The sequence below is a fragment of the Ranitomeya imitator genome, chromosome 4 (genome assembly GCF_032444005.1).
Source record: "Ranitomeya imitator isolate aRanImi1 chromosome 4, aRanImi1.pri, whole genome shotgun sequence".
NCBI classification, from domain to species: Eukaryota; Metazoa; Chordata; class Amphibia; order Anura; family Dendrobatidae; genus Ranitomeya; species Ranitomeya imitator.
This window is the reverse complement of record NC_091285.1, coordinates 351,811,362-351,831,176: the sequence shown is the minus strand read 5'-3', so window position 1 is coordinate 351,831,176 and position 19,815 is coordinate 351,811,362. Positions and strand designations below refer to the sequence as shown.

Below are 19,815 nucleotides of genomic sequence, written 5' to 3'. Positions count from 1 at the left end.
AAAAACTCATGATATTTAATAAGTCAAAACGTTAGATATAGAGCCGGTAATGGTATATATAGGGACATGACAAACTTCTCTGTTGTTTCCCAAGTGATCTAGAATGCGAAATGTGTGTTGGGGTTGAAAGTACAAGGGATACAAACACTTACGGGTAAGCACATTATTTCTACATTCTGCCATTCTAAAAAATGTATTTTCTGAGGTAGATCTACAGAAGCTGTGGAGTTTTCTGTGGATATCTAAGATATATATCTTGGTACCGTGTTAGCCAGTAGGTAGTAAAATATTTAGAATAGAGAGTCCTCAGTGGTTGATACCTTTTAATGGCTAACTGAAAAGATCAGGACTCTCTGAGGACTCTCAATTCTAAATATTTTTCTGTGGATATCTAGCACTCTAATAATGGCTTAGGGTGTGACTTAGAATTATAACCCTTATTGTTCAGACTGTTTACTATCTTTCTTAATGATAATTCCTCCTGCAATCATGATATTCACCATTCTATATGATGGACATTTGCAATTGCATTTATTTATCTGTGATTGTAGTCTTCACCCTGGACCTAATTTTTGGATATATATATTTTAATGTAAGTGTTGTATATTTTTACTATATCTATGAATCTATATATCTATAAATTAAATATTATTCTAGAGTTTTATTGTTCTGGAGTGTAAACTCAGTGTTATTACTGATTTAGAGGAGTTTCTGTTTGTGCCTTAGCCCAAATGACTAACTGGTGTTTGGTCAAGCTAATAATGGTCAACTTTGGTTTATATTTAGCATTACATGATCCTCACACAAATTTTACTATACGTGAACTGAAGAATGGTGTCGGATATTGCCATTTCTGTGACCCTTCTCTGTTATCCATGGCATTAATAATTAATAACCAGTAATGTAATATAAGAATGACTGTAGCGTAAAATACTAGAAAGTATTTCAATACTTTATGTTTTGATGATTTTGATATTATCTAATCATATTGTACAGTTATATAAATGTGTTTTGTTTTATGGGTTGTGATCCTTAGAGAATATGTGCAGTGTTATTTCAGAGATATATCTGGATATTAGGCAGTAAAATAGATGCCTGCTGTAAACCACTTCTAAAAGCTTGTTCTTATGCTCCAAGCTGTTCTAACATTCAGAGAAAGCTGAGCATTCAGATCATCTACTTACATCATAAATTGTGCTGTCAAATTTTACATTTAAAATTAGTTGGAAGCTGTAATAAAAAAAAACTATTTATAAATCAATAGTATAATTGAATATAAGAAACTTTGTGATATATCTTATCAGAGAAATATGCTTCTTTCTGCTCTTATAATAAGCCATTTGTGTCCCTGTATGAACTCACTATCCACAGTGATGTGTATGGTTACGCAAGTAATTAAACTCTGTGTTAGGGGGAAAAGGAAAGAGGAGCAGAGTAAGAAAACAGACGGTGAACGAGAAACAGATTGGGATGAGCTTTCTAACAAGTCTTTTTGCCTAACCCCAGCGCTGGATTCACGCCTACACTGCACAGTCATGCTGTAAAGGTTCCCTAATTTACTACTGCTTCTTTCCCTTTCTTCATTCTAAGGAACAAAGAGCAGGAATACCTCTCCGTGTGCTGTGATATGTATGGGACTTTTCAATCATAGAAGCTAGTCTCCTCCCATAATTGCAAATTATGAGATAGAGGCCGCAGAAAAGGGAAAACTGTTGAAAATGTAGAATACAAAGCATACAGTGACATGTAAAAGTGGCACCCCTGGTCAAACTTAGTGTTATTGTGAACAGTTAAGCAAGCTGAAAATTAAATGATCTCTAAAAGGCCTAAAGTTAAAGATGACACATTTTATTTGTATTTTAGACACAAAGATAGATTTTCATCTTCTATATTTTAACAATTGCAAAAAGAAATAGGCCAATGCACATGTTTGGGTGTTTGGGCACCTGTCATGGTTAGTATCTAGTAGCCCCACCTTTAGAAAGTATCACAGCTTGTAGCCAGCCAAGAGTCTTTCAAATCTTGTTGGAGGGATTTTCATCCATTCTTCCTTGGAAAATTCTTTCAGTTCTGTGAGATTCCTGGATCGTCTTGCCTGCACTGCTCTTTTGAGGTCTAGCCACAGATTTTCAATGATGTCCTGATCAGGGCACTGTGAAGGCCATTGTAAAACCTTCAGCTTACTCCTGTTGAGGTAGTCTATTGTGGATTTCGACATGTGTTTTGCATCATTATCCATTTTTAGAAGCCATCTTCTTTTCAACTTCAGCTTTTTTACAGATGGTGTTATGTTTGCATCAACAATTTGTTGAAATTTAATTGAATCTATTCTTCCCCGTAAATATGAAATGATCCCCTTGCTATTTGCTGCAATACAACCCCAAAGCATGATTGATCCACCCCCATGCTTAATGTTTCGCAAGATGTTCTTTTCCTGAAATTCTGTGCCATTTTTTGTCTACACGTACCTTTGATCATTGTGGCAAAAAAGGTCTATTTTAACCTCATCGGTATACATGACTTGTTTCCAAAATGCATCAGGCTTGTTTATTTGTTCTTTTGCATCCTTCTGACTGAATTTTATAGTGATGATGCAGGAGAATTTTATTTTCTGATGACGCTTCCATGAAGGCTATATTTGTGCAGGTGTCTCTGAACAGTAGAACAATGTACCACAATTCTAGAGTTTGCCAAATCTTTCTGGAGGTCTTTTGAAGTCAAGTAGATATTCTGATTTGCCTTTATAGCAATCCTACGAGCAACTCTCACTGAAATTTTGCTTGGTCTTCCTGACCTTATCTTGACCTCCACTGTTCCTGTTGACTTCCATTTCTTAATTACATTTCGAATGAAGGAAAGGGCAACTTCGTGCGACGGATTCGTCGTGTTTTTGCAGTCCGTCGGGACAAAAAACGTTGCATGCAACATTTTTTTGTCCGTCGGTTCCGCTTTTTCCGACCGCGCATGCGCGGCCGGAACTACGCCCGCTCCTCCCCAGACCTTACAATGGGGCAGCGGATGCTCTGTAATACTGCATCCGCTGCCCCCGTTGTTCATTTTCTTCACAGTTTGCGTCGGGTCGACGCATGGCGACGGCCCCGTACCGACGCTAGTGTGAAAGTAGCCTAACTTGTGTCTGCAGCACTGACAGGTTATAAGGTATAGGAATACCTTATAACTGCAAACAGATTGCTGAAAGTCAAAGTCCCATAGTGGGACTAAGCAAAAAAGTAAAAAAAAAGTTGTAAAAATATATTTTTTTAATTGCAAAATAATAATAATAAAACAAATATATATCTAAATAAACATATATCTAAATTGTAGCTATAAATATATATTATTATGAAAAAAGACAATAAAAGTAAACATATTTGGTATCGCCACATCCCTACCTATAAAACTGTCCCTCTAGTTAACCTCTTTAGTGATCACCGTAAAAATAATAAAAAATGAGATAAAAAACGATGTTTTATCATCATACCGCCGAACAAAAAGTGGAATAAAACACAAACAAAAAGATGAATGGAAAAAAAATGGAATCTCTGAAAACTCCATCTTGTCCCAAAAAAACACACCGCCATACAGCATAACGGCAATTTTACCACACGCATAACGGCATTAAAAGAAAGAAAATTCTAAATTGTTGTTTTTTGTTTATTCTGCCTCCCAAAAATCATAATGGAAAGCAATCAAAAAATGTCATGTGCCCTAAAATGGTAGTAATAAACACGTCAACTTGTCCGGCAAAAAACAAGTCGTAATATGACTTTGTCAGCAGAAATATGGAAAAATTGTAGCTCTCAAAAAATATGGCGATGCAAAAACTAGTTTAAAAAAAGGCGTCTTTTAGTGTGTGACAGCAGCCAAACATAAAAACCCGAGATAAATCTGGAATCACGCCTACCCAAAGAATAAAGTCCTATAATCATTTATACACGAGGAACAGCGAAAAGAATAAATAAAAACAATTTTTCACCTGCTTTTGATTTTTTCATTCTGCCTCCCAAAGAGCACAGTAAAGTTTGGCTCTGATTTATCCTGTGCTCTGCGCTGAGCTCTTACACTAAGGTTTCCACGTAAATCTCTGAAATATGTGATTCAGAAGGAACCCCCGGCAGTAGATTACCGATAATGAGGCAGATGGAGGCACTGGGATGCGTTCTGACCTGTGATCTGGTGGTGTCAGTCTTTTAGGAGTGTATAAAAGTGCTGTGGACCTCAGAAAAAAAGGACACTGCTGAACAGAGGCCAGACGGAGTCCAGAGTAACTCTGCTGCCTCATTATAGTGAATGAATCCCTCAGGGGTTTCATCTGAATTACGTCACTCTGAGATTTAAAAGGAAACCCCAATGTAAGTGCTCAGCGTAGAGCGTTGGATAAATGTGATCCAAAATGTTATGTAGAATGTTATGAACAAAACCTTCAACTCAGTCCAACAAAAAAAGCAAGTCCCCACTCAGGTCTGTCATCTGCTTATGGAAATATAGGGGGATTCCATGTTACTGGTCGCACAAAAGCTCTGGAAAAGCTAAATGGCTATCGTGATCTCCCCAAAGTAATTCAGCAAATTCTGTGCTCCCAGGTCCAAATTCCCCCCTCCCTTCTGAACCCCAATGTTACTAGACCACAGTTAGTGTCCACATGTTTGGCGTTTCTGTAGAGATGAGACCACGCCTAATTTACGGGTGCGTGAGCAGGGCGCAATGTACGGGCATTACAACGGCAGTTTTCAGTTTTCACTCAGCAACATCCACTGCTGCTTGTTTCTGGAAAACACCCATGGAGTAAAAATCGTTATGACACGTATAGATAAATTCCCAAAGGGGTATAGGTTCCAAAATGGGTTCATTGAGGGGGATTCTGCTCTTTTACCACTTAAAGGCTCTGTATATGGAGTCTGCAAACTATTATAGAAAATTCAGTGGTCCAGGATGCTCCCTGTATAATATAACAGTACTGCTTAGCCATATGGCAAAACTTGGGAGGGATGAAGCACTGTTTGGCAATAGTGCTCTGTCCCTCCCGAGCAGTGGCATACCAGCAATGGCGGCAGGCCACGCGACTGCTATGGGACCCCGAGGTGTGAGGGTGCCCACCAGAGTCAGACCGCAACGGCAGTGCCAGGGACGGACATACCACATGTGCACCCAGGGGCCCCTGCAGGGCGGCTAATAATGAGGGAAATCTGGCCTGTTTACCCGGCCCCGAGGCTCTGGGGGGCCCCTGGCTAGATTGCCCTCATGTGCGGCGGTCAGGGAGACATCCCCGCAGCTCCGCTGCCCACAAGAGAAAATGGCAGTGGAGCTGCAGCGATCCGTCCTGCTTCCTGCCCACGCTTCCTGTCTCACACAATAGTCAGCGGCGTGGCTGGATAACATCATCGTTCAGCGTCGCGGCCGCTGTGCCAGTGAGAGGAAGCTGACGGTGATGCTGTGGCTGCGGGAGTGCATGCGGAGAGGTGAGAGGTGCTGTGTGTGTGTGTGTAGAGATGAGTGGTGGTGTCTGCGTGTGTGCGTAGCACTACGGGGGAACGTGCAGAGAGGTGAATGGTGCTGTGTGTGTGTAGATGGGGTTGATGGGGGAGATGGCAATGATGGGGGTGATGGGGAGAAGGCAATAATGGGGATGAAAGAGAGGGCAATGATTGGGTGGTGGAAAGGGCAATAATGGAGTGGTGGGGAGAAGGCAATGATGGAGGTGGTGGAAAGGGCAATGATGGAAGTGCTGGAGGAGAAGGAAATGATGGGGTGGGGGAGAGGACAATAATCGGATGCAGAGGGAGGAGGACAGTGAGGGGTGTGGGGGATTGGGAAGGGAGGAAGGAGGATTTATAATGGATTTAGGAACAGGGGAGGTGGAGGAAGACATTATTATCGCTTATTATGTTTAACACAGCCCCTTAGTATACAGTATACTCACTTATTATGTATAGCACAGTCCCATAGTATATAGTGTACTCACATTTTATGTATAGCGCCATCCCTCAGTATATAGTGTAGTCACTTTTTATGTATCGCACAGTCCTTTAGTATATAGTGTACTCACTGATTATGTCTAAGGCTACTTTCACACTTGCGTTTTTCAGCTTCCGTCACAGTCCGTCGTTTTTTGAGGATCCTGCATTTTCCCATAGACTTTTATTAGTGACGGATTGTGACGGATGGCCATCCGTCGCGTCCGTCGTGCACTGGATGCGTCGTGTTTTGGCAGACCGTCGGCACGAAAAAACGTTCAATGTAACGTTTTTTCGTACGGCGGATCCGCCATTTCCTACCACGCATGCGCAGCCGGAACTCCGCCCCCTTCTCCCCGGGACTTAGAATGGGCAGTGGATGCGTTGAAAAACTGCATCCGCTGCCCACGTCGTGCCGAATTTGCACAACTTCCGTTGGTACGTCGCGCCAACACTTTGCGACGGCCGCGTACCGACGCAAGTGTGAAAGTAGCCTAACACAGTCCCTTAGCATATAGTGTACTCACTTATTATGTATAACACCAGTGGTGTGTCATATATAACACCATCCCTTATTACATACCAACCTCTCTAGTTGTATATGGTGCCGTCCCTTATGATACATCTTCCTCTGCTGTTATGTATAGTGCTGTCTTTTTTATTACATAGCCCACTCTCTTGTTAGATATAAAAAGACTGCTGAAGGAGAAGGTGGTGACCAGACTACCAGTCCATCATCTCCATTAGAAAAGAAGCTTTCCCATGCTCCATCAGCCATCATTGCATTGTATATCTAATGCTACATTCACATTTGCATTGTTGGGCGCAGCGTTGTCGATGCAACCCACAACGCATGTACACAACGCAGCGTTTTTTGACGCATGCGTTGTCATAAAATAGTAAAGTTCTGGAATTTTGGCGCAGGGAAAACGCTACAAGTAGCGTTGTCCGCGCCCTGTCTGGTGCGTCAAAATGACGCGTGCATCGTAAAACACATTAAAACGCATACCGGCGCATGTCCATGCGCCCCCCCATGTTAAAGATAGGGGCGCATGACGCATGCGTCGGTATCCGTCGACGACGCTGCGCCCAACAACGCAAATGTGAACATAGCGTTACAAGAGAGGATGGTATGTAATAAAAAAAGCAGGGCTCTATATAATCCAATACGTAAGGGACGGTGCTGTACATAGCAAGAGAGGGCACTGTATAAGGGACAGCAATATATATAGTAAAGGAGACTATGTAATATATATACATGTATGTGTGTGTGGATATATATATACAGTATATACAGTATATATATTTATATATGTAGCTTTGTCGCCATAAAAGGAGGGGGCCCAGACACATTTATTGCACAGGGGCCCAAGCTGTCAGTGTCCGCCCCTGGGCTGTGCTGTGCCGTGTGCCTTTAATTAAATGTGCGTGCCGCCGTCACTCTGTACCTGGCTCCTCCTAACTCCTCCTTCCTAGTCCTGCACTGCTCCCGGATGAACTCTTTGGCTGGATTTGCATAAGGACGCCACGCCTCCTGGCTGACGTAGCTTTCCAGTCAGAGAGAGCAGTGTATGCTCTGCCCGGCCGGAAGAAGCTGTATATGTGAGGGCGGCTACTGGCTGTTGGAGGCGGAGCATAAGGAGCTGAGGCTAAGTGGAAATGCAAGACGGTGAGCTGGTCCCGGCGGTGAATTTTTTTTTTTTGGGGGGGGGGGACATCCATTCAGGCTTTTGCTATGGGGCCCCATGATTTCTATGTACGCCTCTGCTCCCGAGTCTCTCCGTATGCCTAAGCAGTACTGTACAGCCACATATGGGGTATTTCTACATTGAGCGGATATTGTGGGACAAGATTTGTTGCCATTTTTACCCATTTCCCAGTATGAAAATGTAAAATCTGTGGGCAAAAGTTTTGATGGTAAAAATGTACCGTATATACTCGTGTATAAGCCGAAATTTTCAGCACATTTTTTTGTGCTGAAAACGCCCACCTTGGCTTATACACGAGTCATTGACCCAGGGGGTCAGCGAGGGAGAGGAAGTGGGAGCGGCAGGATCTGGCAGCTGTCACATCATACTTACACACTCCTCGCGATCGCTGCAAGTCCTCCCTGCATCACTCTGTTGTCCCAGCGAGGCAACTTCCTGTGTTCAGCAGTCACGTGGTACATCTCATTAAAGTAATGAATATGGACGTGTCTCCACTCCCAAAGGCGTGGAGCGCATATTCATTACTGTAATGAGCGGTACCACGTGACCGCTGAACACAGGAAGAAGCTGCCAGTCACGGGACAACAGAGAGATGCAGGGACGTGCAGCAACAGCGTGAGTAGGGTGGGGAGGACGGAGGAGGACAGGGGGAGCCGAGCGGAGCTATGCATACAACAGGGGGAGGACGGAGGAGCCATGCATACAACAGGGGGAGGATGGAGGAGCCATGCATACAACAGGGGGAGGAAGGAGGAGCCATGCACACAACAGGGGGAGGACGGAGGAGCCAATGAATACAACAGGGGGAGGATGAAGGAGCCATACACACCACAGGGGGAGCCACACATACTAGGACAGAGATGAGGGGACAAAGCATACCCAGCTTATGCTCGAGTAAATAACTTACCCAGTTTTCCGTGGCAAAATGAGGTGCATCGGCTTATACTCGGGTCGGCTTACACTCGAGTATATACTGTAATTATTTTTTCCTCATTGCCCAATGGTATAAAATTCTGTGACCCACCTGTGGTGTCACAGCACTCCTAGATGAATTAATTGAGAGGTGTAGTTTTTACAATGGGGTCTCTTATGGAGGGTTCTGCTGTTCTGGCACCTCAAGGACTCTCCTAATGTGACATGGCACCCTCAAACCTGTCCAGAAAAATGTGAACTCCAATATGGCGCTTCTTCCCTTCTGAGCTTTGCATTGTGCTTCAAAAGTAGTTTTCGCCACATATGGAGTTTCGGCGTACTCAGGAGTAATTGCTGAACAAATTTTAGGGTCCATTTTCTCCTGCTATCTTTGTGAAAATAAAAATTTGGGGGGCTAAAATATCATTTTGGGGGGAAAATTATGATTTTTAATTATTTTCATGGCTTTACGTTATAAACTTTTATGAAGCAGCATACATACATTTATGTGTGTAACTTCCAAAATGGTGTCATTTGTGGAGGTTTTCCACTGTTTAGGCAAATCAGGAGCACTTGAAACGAGACATGACACCGGCAGACAATTCAATTAAAGTCTGCGTTCCAAAACGTCACTCCTTCGTTTCTGAGCCTTGCCGTGAGCCCAAACAGTAGTTTAGTCCCACATATGGGGAATTGGCGTACTCAAGAGAAATTGTCTAACAAATTTTGGGGTCAACTTTCTCCTGCTATCTGTCCAGAATTCTTAAAGGGCCGCTGTCACCCCCTCCAGCCGTTATAAACTAAAAGAGCCACCTTGTGCAGCAGTAATGCTGCATTCTAACAAGGTGACTCTTTTAGTTTTTGGTTCATGTATTCCCAAAATAAAGCGTTTTCAATCTTATCCAAAATACCTGTCTTTATCCAGGGAGGCAGGTCCTCCCCCCCCTGCTTGAACCGCCACTCAAATCTTCAGGGGCTCTGGGCGCCACCCCCTCCGCTCTGTTTTCGCATGAATTCTGGCGCCTGCGCTGTGTTGTACTGTGTGGGGCAGGCGCAGTAAGCTCTGGCCATCTGACGTCCCAGCCAGGCTTGCAGACTGCGCCTGTGCGTCCAGTGCGGCCACCCACCTTGGTAATCCCAGCCCCGCAGTGTGTTATGCATTATGCACAGTGCGGGGCTGGGATTCATAGGCATGGCGGCCGCACAGGCGCAGTCTGCAAGCCTGGCTGTGACGTCAGACGGCCAGAGCTCTTTGCGCCTGCCCCACACAGTAGTACACAGCGCAGGCGCCGGATTTCAAGCGAAAACAGCGCGTAGAGGGCGGCGCCCAGAGTCCCTGAATATTTGAGTGATGGCAGAGTGGCTGTTCAAGCAGGGGGGTGAGGACCTGCCTCCCTGGATAAAGACAGGTATTTTGGATAAGATTGAAGACTCTTTATTTTGGGAACACATGAACCAAAAACTAAAAGAGCCACCTTGTGAGAATGCAGCAGTACTGCTGCACAAGGTGTCTCTTTTAGTTTATAATGGCTGGAGGGGGTGACAGTGGCCCTTTAAAGGATTCGTGGGAGTTCTGGGTCTGCTGTTATTTAAATGTTGTTGTTTTTTCCTTTGGTCCAGCAAGAGTTAATGTCAGTCTCTTGCTGGTAGTTTATTTTAGGCTGGTCAGCTGATAATGATTGGTAACCACTCCCACCTGCCGTTAAATAGTCACATGACCCATCAGCTGATCTTTGGTTATAAAGTATTATTGTATGTAGACCAGCTGGTGTGTAGAGCTCTCCTGTGACTATGGTATTGCCGCTGTTGGGAGTCCGGTTTACTTGGTACCGTTTACTCTGCTGCTGTGGATTTGTAGCAGCACATTCTGAGCTGAGTAGTATCCTTTTTGTTTGTCCCTTGTTTGTCTCTTTTCCTGTGTAATATCATCTGCAGTGGTGAGGCTAGCGTCCTTGCCGGTCAGTGCATTAGCCATGCTTAGTAGAGGTGACAGTCAGAGACGTGACGGCAGTGGGTGGTAGGACCCACATAGGGCATTGGGGAAGTGCGACGCCACCAGGTCCGTGGGGTACTCGGAACTGGGTCGGACAGTTCTTTGGAAATGTCACGGCAGCAGTGACCCTACTCCTTGGCCTTGGGCGTCCAATAAAAATGATGCAAGGGGAAAAGTTATATGGGATTGATTCGTGACGCCACCCGCGGTGTTCAGCAATAGATGGCCGACGCTGCGGTTCAGGTCCACTGGGGCGGTTGGTGATGCAGCAGAGATGTTACAGCTCTCCAGGGGTAGAGTGGGCCCCAGGGCAGTTAAAATGTTAAAGTCAATGATGAACAGTTGTAGTGCAGGGTAGGTGACGCAGTAATCTGAGGACACAGCATGTTGAAGTTTTCACACTTTACTCACAGTCTGTTGGTTGCTATCACCAGCCGGGTGCTGTGTCCTCCAGGTCGGTGGTCCAGCCAGCTCTCAGGTAATTTGAGGTGCACTTCTCCTGAACCCCCTTCTCGTGTTCCTTCCCAGGCCTTCTCTCTCTGCGCTGGCCCACGCTCTCCTACCCTGCGCCTTATACACAGTGTCCCGAGCCAGCAACCTCAGGTCCTGTCAGGCGATGTCCTCTAAAGGTACCTTTACACTAAACGACTTACCAACGATCACGACCAGTGATACGACCTGGCCGTGATCGTTGGTAAGTCGTTGTGTGGTCGCTGGGGAGCTGTCACACAGACAGCTCTCTCCAGCGACCAACGATCAGGGGAACGACTTCGGCATTGTTGAAACTGTCTTCAACGATGCCGAAGTCCCCCTGCAGCACCCGGGTAACTAGGGTAAACATCGGGTTACTAAGTGCAGGGCTACCATTGTAAAAATAAAAAAATAAAAAAAACACTACATACTCAAATTCTGATGTCTGTCACGTCCCCCGCCTGCGTCCACAGGGTTAAAACTGCTTTCGGCAAGAGCGCTGCTAATGCACGCGCTGCTGCCGAGAGTTTCCCTGCACTGACTGTCAGCGCCGGCAGTAACAGTGGTGACGTCACCGCTGTGCTCTGCTTTACGGCCGGCGCTGACACAGTCAGTGCAGGGAAACTCTCGGCCGGAGCGGCAGCGCTCCGGCTGAAAGCAGTTATAACCCGGGGGACGTGACAGACATCAGAATGTGAGTATGTACTGTTTTTTTTTTAACTTCTACAATGGTAACCAGGGTAAATATCGGGTTACTAAGCGCGGCCCTGCGCTTAGTAAGCCGATATTTACCCTGGTTACAAGTGAACACATCGCTGGATCGGCGTCACACACGCCGATCCAGCGATGACAGCGGGTGATCAGCGACCAAAAAATGGTCCTGATCATTCCTCAACGACCAACGATCTCCCAGCAGGGGCCTGATCGTTGGTCGCTGTCACACATAACGAGATCGTTAGCGGGATCGTTGCTACGTCACCAAAAGTTAACGATATCATTATGTGTGACGGTACCTTTAGTCCCCTTGACCCTATGCAGCTGCCTTTTTAGCAAATGTGTGTAGATTTGGGCTGTGGCACATACAGATATCACTGCCTCCGGTTTGCTAGCTGAGTCCTACAGTCTCTCCACTAGTCTGGGGCCGGTCCCCGCTGCGACCTGGTCCTTCCACCCGACTACTGTTGGCGTGGATTCGGGCTCCACGGGTGGATTCTTCACTTTCCTGGCCCCTAGGACCTCTTGTCATTGGAGCTCCTCTCAGACATCTCTGTCTTCCACTCACTCCTCTCACTTACTACCTAACTCCTCCCTCCCGTTTCCATGACAACTCCTCACTTCCATTGTCACTCTACCTCATCCACCCACACCCTCTATCTAATCCCCCCTCCAACCTGAGATGGGGCCCTCCCTCAACAGGGTCCGCCCAGATCCTCTGGCCTGGAGTGGTGTGGTGTTAGATGCTAGTGTGTGGGTTCCGGGTAGTGCCCCCTCCTTACCCGATAGCGGAGTACCACACCTCTGGCTGAGGTGCAGTACCTCTGTGGCGACTGGACCCTCAGGGATGCCACAGAAGCTTAGGGACAGGCCGAGGTTGGAGTCAGGAGGTGTCCCTCCCCCTGTTCCCGACCGTTAGGGCTTTCTTCTCCTTTTTCTGTCTTGTTGTACTTAGATGCTGTGTCGTCCGCTGGACATACTCGTAAATGAGCATGACATTATAACTGACCTGCAACATTTTACGGAGTCTTTATGGCTCAAGCTGAAGCTTTTGCACGCCTGATTGAGACCCTCACGGATGAGGTTACAAAATTGCAGTCACAGGCCGCGCAGCAGTTTCATCAGATGTCTGGTTTCTTGGTCTCAACTCATGTCCTGGCTCGACCGAAACACAAAATATCTCTCCCTGACACATTCTCTGGAGGGAGAAATAAATTTATGGTTTTCAAGGAAGCCTGGAAATTATATTTCAGGCTCTGCCCTCATTCCTCAGGGAGTGAGGAACAACAAGTGGGGATTGTAGTCTCCCTTCTTAAAGGTGATACCCAGTCCTGGACCTTCTCCCTGCTGACCGATTCTCCTTTGTGGTCTGTGGCGAGTTTTTTGTGCCTTTGGCCCTGGTGTATGGTGATCCTGATGCCAGCTCCCTGGCTGAGTCTAAGGCCTCTTTCACACTTCCGTTTTTCACAATCAGTCACAATCTGTCAAAATGTTGAAAAGACGGATCCTGTGTTGATTGTAAAAAACGGATGCACTGGAGCTGTTTTTTTGACGGTTCCAGTGCATCCTAGAAGGCTATGTGCACACGTTGTGTATGCGTCTTCACAGTTTTTCGCTGCAAAAACGCATACACAACACAACCCATGATAAAAATAATAGAAAAAATTAAAAAATCGTGATATTCTTACCTTCCGGCATCCAACACAGCCCCCGCAGCCTTCTGGTGCTCGTGATGCTCCGTTCCCAGTGATGCATAGCGAGACAATGACATGTGATGACGTAGCGGTCTTGTGAGACCGCTACGTCATCGGGTCATTTCGCTATGTATCACTGGGAACCGGAGCTGCCAGCAGCATCACGAGCATTGGGGGGCCACGGGAAGGCTGCGGTGGTAAGAATATCACAATTTTTTAATTTTTAAATTATTTTTAACACTATATCTTTTTACTATTAATGCTGCATAGGCAGCATCAATAGTAAAAAGAGAGAGCGAGAGAGAATTTCCCTGACGGGAAATTCTTCCGCGCATTCTCAGTTTGAAAAGATGGCATCCGTCGCTGGAGTCGCTGGAGTCCTGCTTTTCACGGTCAACGACGGATCCTGCATCCATAGGCTTCCATTATAGCCAATGACGGACAGCGCAGGATCCGTTGTTGAGCAATTTTCCGACGTACAGAAAAAACGTTCCTCTGTGCGTTGTCTCCGCCCGACAGACAGCAATTTAATGACGGATCCAGTGCGCGACGGATGAAATGTGTGGCCATCCATCACAATCCGTCGCTAATACAAGTCTATGAGAAAAAAACGGATCCAGCAGCACCATTTGCTGGATCCGTTTTTTTATATTCACGGTTCATTGTTTTAAACTTCTGTGAAGCACCTGGGGTTCAAGTTGCTCACTCCATATATAGATAAGTTCCCCGAGGGGTCTAGTTTCCAAAGTGGTGTCAATTGTTGGAGGTTTCCACTGTTTAGGCACATCAGGGGCTCTCCAAATGCGACATGGCGTCCGCTAATTATTCCAGTAAATTGTACATTCAAAAAGTCAAAATGGCGCTTCTTCCCTTCCAAGCCCTGCCGTGTGCCCAAAAAGTAGTTTTCCCCCACATATGGGGTATCAGCATAATTTTTGGGTCCATTTTTTTCTGTTATCCTTGCAAAAGTAAAAAAAAATTTGGGTCTAAATTAAAATTTTGTGACAAAAACTAAAATGTTCATTTTTTCCTTTCACATTTCAAAAATTCTTGTGAAGTACCTGACGGGTTAATAAACTTCTTGAATGTGGTTTTGAGCGCCTCGAGGGGTGCAGTTTTTAGAATGGTGTCACTTTTGAACATTTTCTGTCATATAGGCCTCTCTAAGTCGCTTCAAGTGTGATGTCCCTAAAAAAATAATTTTGTAAATTTTGTGTGAAATATTATAAATTGCTGGTCACTTTTTAACTCTTATAACTTCCTACCAAAAAAAAATAATATTTATGTAATCGCGCTGATGTGAAGTTGACATGTGGGAAATGTTATTTATTAACTATTTTGTGTGATATAGCGCTCTGATTTAAGGGCATAAAAAGTAAATGTTTAAAAAAAATTGCCAAACTTATAGAAATGTGATCTACTGCTCGTTGATGCAATTAAAAACCATCCACTTATTTCCCTTGTGCTGACTTTTACTTTTAGTCCTAAGAAAATTATGACAATTGCAGCAAAATATCGGCCTCGCAGCCGTCCATCATCCCACCGCACGCCGCCTCCTCTCTGTCTTGTGCCGTCACTGGCGCCCACCGCGTGTCGCCTCCTCTCTGCCTTGTGCCGTCACCGGCGCCTGCAATCTGCAATTATTTCCAGAGCATGCGCCGTGCGCGCTGCCCTGGAACTTACATCAAGTGATGTAAGTAGATTGCGCCTGCGCACAGTGCCAGATTCCCAGCCCCGCAGTTTGAATAAATCATAACACACTGCGGGGCGGGATCTCGGGCCTCCGCTACACGCAAGTGCGATATCAGTACATCAGCTGATGTGAGTTCCAGGGTAGCGCGCACAGCGCATGCCCGAAAAATGAGAGCACAGCGCAAGCGCCGGTGATGTGAGGAAACACAGAGGAAGCCCCAGTCCCTATGTCTCCTATGATCATAGCCAGCCACATTGTCTCCTGTGCGTGCAGCCCCAGCCCCACAGTCTCCTGTGATCATACGCAGCTCCGGCCCCAATGCCTCCTACGGCTGCTGATTCTGTCTTCATGTGTGGGACGGGAGCGCATTGCATGCTAACTCTGCCCACAAAGTACGCTCTGACTCCGGCAATGGCCAGAGTCATTTTGTAGTCCTTTAATGCATGTGCATGCAGTGTTCAGTAGTGAATGCTGCGTGCCTGTGTTCCCAGTGCAAGAAGGGTTTGACGGGCCAGCAGTCGGCAAAACGTGGCTGTCGGCCCGAGCAAGGTGGTATCCAGAAAGCTGCCCGGTGGCTGCAGAAAAGGCCATCAAAAGGCCTGAGGTTACCTGCCCTTGCTATAAGCGAGTAGAAAATATGCAGGCCGCTATTTATTTCCCTTCCATCATGCTGGCCGTTTATGTAATTTTTGAAATTAGGGACATTCTTCTTTGATGGCTATCTAAACAAGCATATAGAAATTGATTTTTTTTCTTTATTAAAAAAGATTTGTCTTTGTGTGGGTTTTTTTTCTGTAATCAAATACATATATATAGTAAAGTACAGATTTATTATCAGTTTCTGAAAAATTGAAAAGCAATATGGCTACACTTTCTGTCGTCAAATCTGTTACTGACTACTGCAGGTAATAGAACATGTCAATATCTTTGTCATGTGACAAGGCTCGTTAAAGAATCGATATTGACTTTTAGGATTGCTATAGCCAATAGGTGGCGGTGAAGATCATCTCCTCTTCTTCTCTGAAGAGGCTATTTGCACTTGGAAATAAGAAATCTTTGCTGGAGCCATCCCTCTGGCCAAGTTTAAAAAAAGAATCATTATTTTACACATTTTGAAAAATCATTACTATGTTTATTAAGTTGTATTTGTGTTATTTTATGTGCATATTGAAAATGTCTTGTTTTTTTAGGTAGAAATGACAAAACTTCAGAAGAGTTATGTGGCATTAGCAGATCAAATGAATCTTATTCTGTCTAAACGTCTGTGGTATGTTATGATAGAGCAGTTCCTGATGAAGTATGTATGGAGTGGAAGCGGCCTTGTTATGGTGGCTGTGCCCATCATCACTGCCACCGGGTTTGCAGATGGAGGTAAGAATTACTGCTATGATAATTGTGAAATTGTTGGTCAGAGTTCAAATTGGAAACTTTTTATTACTGCTTTAATGCCCTGAAACCATTTTATTGTTTTCATCTTTTAACTTTTAATGTCTTTAGCTTGTTCCCTGGGGTTAAAAGCATGGACTCAAAAATTAAATATAAAGCTTTGATTCATCAAAGCACTTCCGCTAGAAAACTGGTTTAAAATTATTTAAAACGTTGCAAAATGTTTGTGCAACGCAAGGCTAACAAAAATATAACTTTGAAGCCATTTTCACCCAGCTCCAAGTGGGTCATGCTGGGACATCAAATTCGTGATGTAAGATTTGTCACAAGTCACACGGAGTCCCATGCCGCTTCACGCCTCACTTGATTCATTAAAAGGCATGCATGCACCTCCTAACGAATCAGGCGCACTCCACTCTGCTCCCTCATCAAGATTGGCGCGAACATGACCGATCTTACTAAATCAGGGCCATAGCCTTTATTGTGTAGTCTGGCTCAGATTAAGCACACAAACCAACAAGTTGTATCCAGCGCCACCCTCTTGCTTCTCCTAATTAGGCACATCACTTTTAATCTACAGATCCTGGCATTCCCATCTGCCATGGCTTCATTGAGGAGGTCACCAGGGCAGCCATAGGGGTAAATGAATGACAGGTGAACAGGACCCTATGAAATTAACTTCTTATTGATGAAATTGAAAGCAGACAAACTATGAAGAAAGAAAAAAATATCATTAGTGTGGCTGTAAATTTGTAGGAGAATCTGTTACTGGTATGATATGGGGACTTTTTCACTGTATGAGGACTTTTTGCTAGCACAATATTGGGGTCTTATGCAGATAACGAATGGGGCACCGTGAATTGCAAGTAATGAGTGTTTAGTAACTATCCTGTAATAGTGGAACTGTAGATGATAGTGTTATGGATTACTGTTGTTTGCACCAAATAATGGAGGTGGAGGTAGCTGCAGGAGTTATGGGGCAGAGCATTACTATGAGGACACTACAGCTGACACCTTTATGTAAGTCTGTTATCCATACGAATATTACATCGTCACACCACATTTATTTATTTTTTTTTTTTAGAGCACCATTGATACCATGGTGCTGTACATGAAAAGGGGTTACAAAATACAAATATAAATGACAGTGAACAAACTAACAATGACAGATGGGCATAGAGAGGAGAGGGCCCCGCCCTTGTGAGTTTACAGTCTACCGGATAATGGGGAAGAAGACAGTAGGTTGGGGGAGTTGCAGCAGCTCCAGTGGCGGTGAGATGGTTGGGGTTTTTTGCAGGATGTAGTGAGGTGGCAATGGGGTCAGTGTAGGATATAAGCATGCTTGAAGAAATGCATTTTCAAGTTCCGTCTGAAAGTTCCAAAACTTTTGGATAATAGGACGTGCTAGGGCAAAGAATTCCAGAGCATGGGTTATGCTCAGGAGAAGTCTTAGAGGCGATTGGGTGATGAACGTATAAGGCTACGTTCACATTAGCGTCATGCGACGCAGCGTCGCCGACGCACGACAACGCATGCGTCATGCGCCCCTATCTTTATCATTGGGGACGCATGCGTTGCGTTGTCGTGCGTTTTCGGTAAAACGCACGACGCATGCGTCGTTTCACCGCACCTGGGTGGCGTCGGAGACGCTACCTTGTTGCATTTTTCTAGCGTCCAAAAAACGCACGCGTCGCACTTGCGTCGCTCGTGCGTCGTTAATGCGTTCAATTTCCCATTGAAACCTATTGACAACGCACTTGCGTCACGGGTGTGCGTCGTGCGTGCGTTGTGCGACGCATGCGTCGTTAGATAAAATGAAACAAAAAAGTGTCTAGACAGTGTCTAGACAGTGCAAACAGTGAGAAAAACATCCCCCATATATAAAGAAAATGTTGGATTGTTTGTCACTTCTGCTGCAGCATCTTGGGGCAAGACACCAGAGGCACATCTCCAGAATATCTAGAGGCATCACACCAGAACCCCAGACGACTTCTACTATTCATCCGCTGTCCAGAGATGTAAGTATAGAATGATTCTGTGCATTTTCTACATGTTTTTTAAAATTATTTTTGCAAGTTGTGTATTATATTCTGCACTGTGGTTAAAGATATTGTGGTATTTTTAGTCTGGTTGTGATGTATGGCGTTGTATAGGATGGCGTTTCCGTTTCATTGTCTGCGGCCTTGATTATTGTTACAGGATAGATTTTTCGTTTCCATTTTTTGGTTTGGTGGTGTTTTTTGTATTCAGTTGTGATGTTTTATTCTTGCGTTATATGATGGCGTTTAATAGTCTCCGGCCCTGTCGGTTTTATTGTAAAGTATGGTAGTATAGAATGATTCTGCGCCCTTTTATTACATTTATTAATTTTTTATTGCAAGTTGTGTATTATGTTCAGCACTGTGGTTGTGTAAAGACATTGTTGTATGTTTTCTGGTTGCGATGTATGGCGTTGTATGGCCCTTTTATTGTCTCCGTCCCTGTCGGTTTTATTGTAAATTATGGTATAGAATGATTCTGCGCTTAAATGTAATAATTTATATTGCAAGTTGTGTATTATGTTCAGCACTGTGGTTGTGTAAAGACATCGTTGTATGTTTATGGTTGTGATGTATGGCGTTGTATGGCCCTTTTATTGTCTCCGTCCCTGTCGGTTTTATTGTAAAGTATGGTGTGTTATTAATGTTTCTGCCCTAAATTTTTGGGGGCGGTTCATTTTTTACTTTCAAAAAACTATTGTGTTTTTTGGGTTGCTCCGTCCATACTGTACTTTTTAAAAAAAACAAAAAACACTCTTTTGGGATTACTACATAGGGTCTGTTGTAGATTAGTTTTCTTATCTTTAGGCTTTTGTACTCTGGCATTGGGTTGTCTCTGCCATTGTTTCTTTAATTTAATCAATGTGGCAGTGTTGTTTGCTCAGCGTTAGTTCAGTTGGAGTGCAATGTTCTTTGTGGTTTAAATGATTTTTTTATTTTTATTTATTGCTGGATTGTGCATAGGAGCATAGTATCAATGTTATTTTGTTCTTTATTTCAGAATTGCATTAGTCATGGCCAGCGGCAGCGACTCGAGTCACACCCCACCGCTGAGGAGTCCGGTGAGTACATGATCTACTATTGCTTACTATATTTGCTGTCATTTGTAGATGGGTCACTCAACTTTTTGGTCAACTATTTTGCAGGCTTCTTCAAGTGAGGAGGAGAACCAGGAGGAAGAGAGGGAGCAGCAGCAGGGACCACGGGGCCAAGCTGTGGCTGCAGGACGGAGAGTAAGTATTTATTTCAAA

The 19,815-nt window shown here is 44.5% G+C and overlaps 1 protein-coding gene across 1 annotated transcript in view; it reads left to right on the top strand.

Annotated features, from left to right (window-relative positions):
- The window catches only part of ABCD2 (ATP binding cassette subfamily D member 2), an 84,222-nt gene that overhangs the window by 11,754 nt on the left and 52,653 nt on the right, over positions 1-19,815 (top strand). Inside the window, exon 2 of the mRNA XM_069765009.1 lies at positions 16,331-16,511. Coding sequence (XP_069621110.1) covers positions 16,331-16,511 — 181 coding nt within the window. The remainder of the gene's footprint in view (positions 1-16,330; positions 16,512-19,815) is intronic.